General features: G+C 41.2%; 1 protein-coding gene across 1 annotated transcript; it reads right to left on the reverse strand.

Annotated features, from left to right (window-relative positions):
* Positions 1–59: 59 nt before the first annotated feature.
* SARC_11109 (hypothetical protein) lies at positions 60–1,528 on the reverse strand (the record flags this gene model as incomplete). Its single annotated transcript, XM_014294813.1, has 1 exon — positions 60–1,528. A coding segment is annotated over exon 1 (1,353 nt), but the record flags the coding sequence as incomplete, so codon positions are not given.
* Between the last annotated feature and the right edge of the window lie 1,502 nt (positions 1,529–3,030).

Below are 3,030 nucleotides of genomic sequence, written 5' to 3' on the forward strand. Positions count from 1 at the left end.
TCAACAAATGCCTGGGCTTTGTCTGCGGCTCCTGTATCCATTACTGCACCTATATTCACCTTTCCACCAAGAGTGTACATAGTCATACCGAATGAGCAACTTTTCCGTTGTGGGGACCATGCTGCTAATCTCTCCACGAGCTTCCCATTGAGATACATACGCTCTGAGGGGCCTGGCACATTGCTTAATACACAGGACGATTTGCTGGCTAGGTAGTCGAGAAGAGTTTGATTACAAATATAGGGGAACAAATTTGCTACCAGTGCGACGTTGGTGAAAAAGACTTTCGCGATGGGCTTTGTTTTTATACCCTCCATCACCGGCGCCATCTGCTTGCAAGCCACCAGCGGGTCAGAGTTGGTGACATCCATGTCGAACACGGGTGTAGCAAACTGATTCTCCATTTTTATAGCGTGTGGACTGCTCCGCATGTTGACCATCATGGCGGTTTTGATACACTCTACTTTATTGTCTGGCTCAATTCGCGCGAACAAGCGCTGGAGAGCACAGCTGATCACGCCCATGAAGACATCGTTTATAGACAAACCGAGCTTTCTTCGAACAGCGTTCAATCTGGATAATTCGATGGGAGTGTCCAGCATACCCACGACCTTTCTACCGCTTACATTCTGTGTTTTGAAGGGATTCACATCGTTCTTTGAAATGATCAACTTTCCCATGATTGGTACGGTGTACAAAGCTACAAACAGCCAAGTAAGCCATGCGGGTGTCTGGCGTGCCTTTGCAGGTGGCTTGGTTGGGGTGACCTGCTTTGGCTTTTCTACTTTAATACCCTTCACCTGCGATTCAGTCTCCAGCATGGTCATCATCATGTTATTGAATGCGACGCCATCACCCAAAATGTGATGTGCCATAAGAAGAACGCACGACATAGTGTCGCCGGAGCCATCATCGCACTTCTCATAATTTTCAAGTATCACCATCTTCCACAACGGGCGATCGATGGGAAGATCAGCAACAATTGATCGTCCAATCCATTCCTTCAATTCAGCACTATTTGTTGGTCTTTGCGAGGCGTCGAGTAGGACCCGATGCACATGATTTTCCTTCTTGAAATCTGTATCCTTCACCCAAAAAGGTAGGTTCTCAAATAGAGCTAGGCGGTCCGTAAATCGTCGGAACCAAGGGTCTTGAATCAGCTTCTCTGTCGCAACGTTAAGATCGTCTAGAGTCCCATTACGAACTAAAATTGCGGCACTGATCATGCACTTATTGTATTCCGTATCTAGCTTCCACATGTAGTCCCCGGGGGAACAGGGCTCAGTGAGTGGTCCATATTTCTCTTTCGCGTCGCCAATAATCCTTTCCGTTCTGCTACGTATATAATAGAATGTGATAGTAGCAATCACTATTAGAAGACCGACTGAAGTTGGAGCTAGATCGTACGACATCGTGTAGAAATAGACCTGTGTATGTGTGCACGAGTATGATACCGACCATGTACTTCACATGCTTTTATACCCGGTATCTGTCTTCGACAGGAACGCGCATATGTCAAGAGTGTGAATTGTATTGTACCTATTGACAATATCCGTGAAATGGGATACATACCTTTAGTTTTCATTGCTCCAGGCTTCAATTTTCTTTGTTCAACAGGAGGCCAACTTCCAAAGTTCCAAGAGCAGTGGTTATTTAAAAAAATATTAAAAAAATAGATCTATGTATTTACAGTACATTTCTTTTTGAGTACTTATTATTTATTACATGTCACACATACTGTCGAAATATTAAATAAAAAATGTCTTTTTTAAAACAATATATTAAACTAAAAATGCACACTGATGACATCAGTGACAGTCAATGCAGAAAAAGAAAACGGTATTTGTGTGTTTAGTTTTTAGAAGGCTATGCTGTTTTCCACAAAAATAGACTCTCTCTAGTAGAGAGGGTCATGACGTATATTGGTATATTTTGTCCTGTATGTTGTGACCTAAAATAGTGCACCTATTCTATTGCTTTTGGTCTCGATAATTGATATTATTTAGAATTTGTTGTCAAGACAAAAGTATTGCCTGACCTGGAATTTGATCCCACAGTGCCCCAGCCCCCAGGGGCTACAGGACACTGAAATGTAAGTAAATATACGTTTGATTTGAAACGTTTAAGGGATCATGTATTTGCGTTGCAACTTCATACTTGGCTCTCTCTCACAGCTTTATAGAGTAGTGTAAATATGTGCATTTTTTTCAAAAATACATATTTATGCGCATTGTGAGTGGCAGAGTTCAGAGTCACCTGAGACACGCCTTGTCACGAGTGCCGACCTGTCCCGCCGCAGAGTAAATATCGAGAGTATCTCAGTGTGTATTCACCCACAGGTGATTACAATAACATTGTTATAGTTTGATTTTGCTTTTATAAGTATAACGAAAGTCTGAAAATCAGAACGAAGCAATATATTTGAATACGCACTCTATATGCATGCACGTGAATGGTGCTTTTGAGCAAGTATAATACGCCCGCTGTACCACAATGATAGGTTCTGAACTAGTAATACTTGTATTTTTTTATATATGAGAACCCTCAGAAGCTTCAAACTGCTAATACGCGACATGGAAATCCAAGATTTGACAAGGTCGAAAAGTGCTCAATCCTGTTCATAAATCGATACATAACTGTATGAACCAGTAGAGCTATCAACTTGGCGCCTCTGCAAAATTATTTTGAAATGTTTCTAGAAAAAGTCTAGAAAAACAAATTAGGATTAGATCCAAAACCAGATATAGTGAACCAGGTTTGCTTCTTAAAAATTAGATCCCCTCAGTACACGGATGGTGTGTTAAACAAGCAGTGAAACTAATCAGTAAAACACTAAATATTTACAAATAATATTTTGAAGTTTGCCTATAATTTGGCAGACTTTTAAAAAAAAAATACTGTCCACACTCAACATTCCACCGACACAAGTTCCAGCGGACAGAACCCCCGCCGAAAAAGGATACTCGCCGGAAACTCAAACTGAAAACGCATAGATCTATTCCTTTAATCTTTTTAGGGTTTAGGATGTTG

This window comes from Sphaeroforma arctica, assembly GCF_001186125.1.
Source record: "Sphaeroforma arctica JP610 unplaced genomic scaffold supercont1.1532, whole genome shotgun sequence".
NCBI lineage: Eukaryota > Ichthyosporea > Ichthyophonida > Sphaeroforma > Sphaeroforma arctica.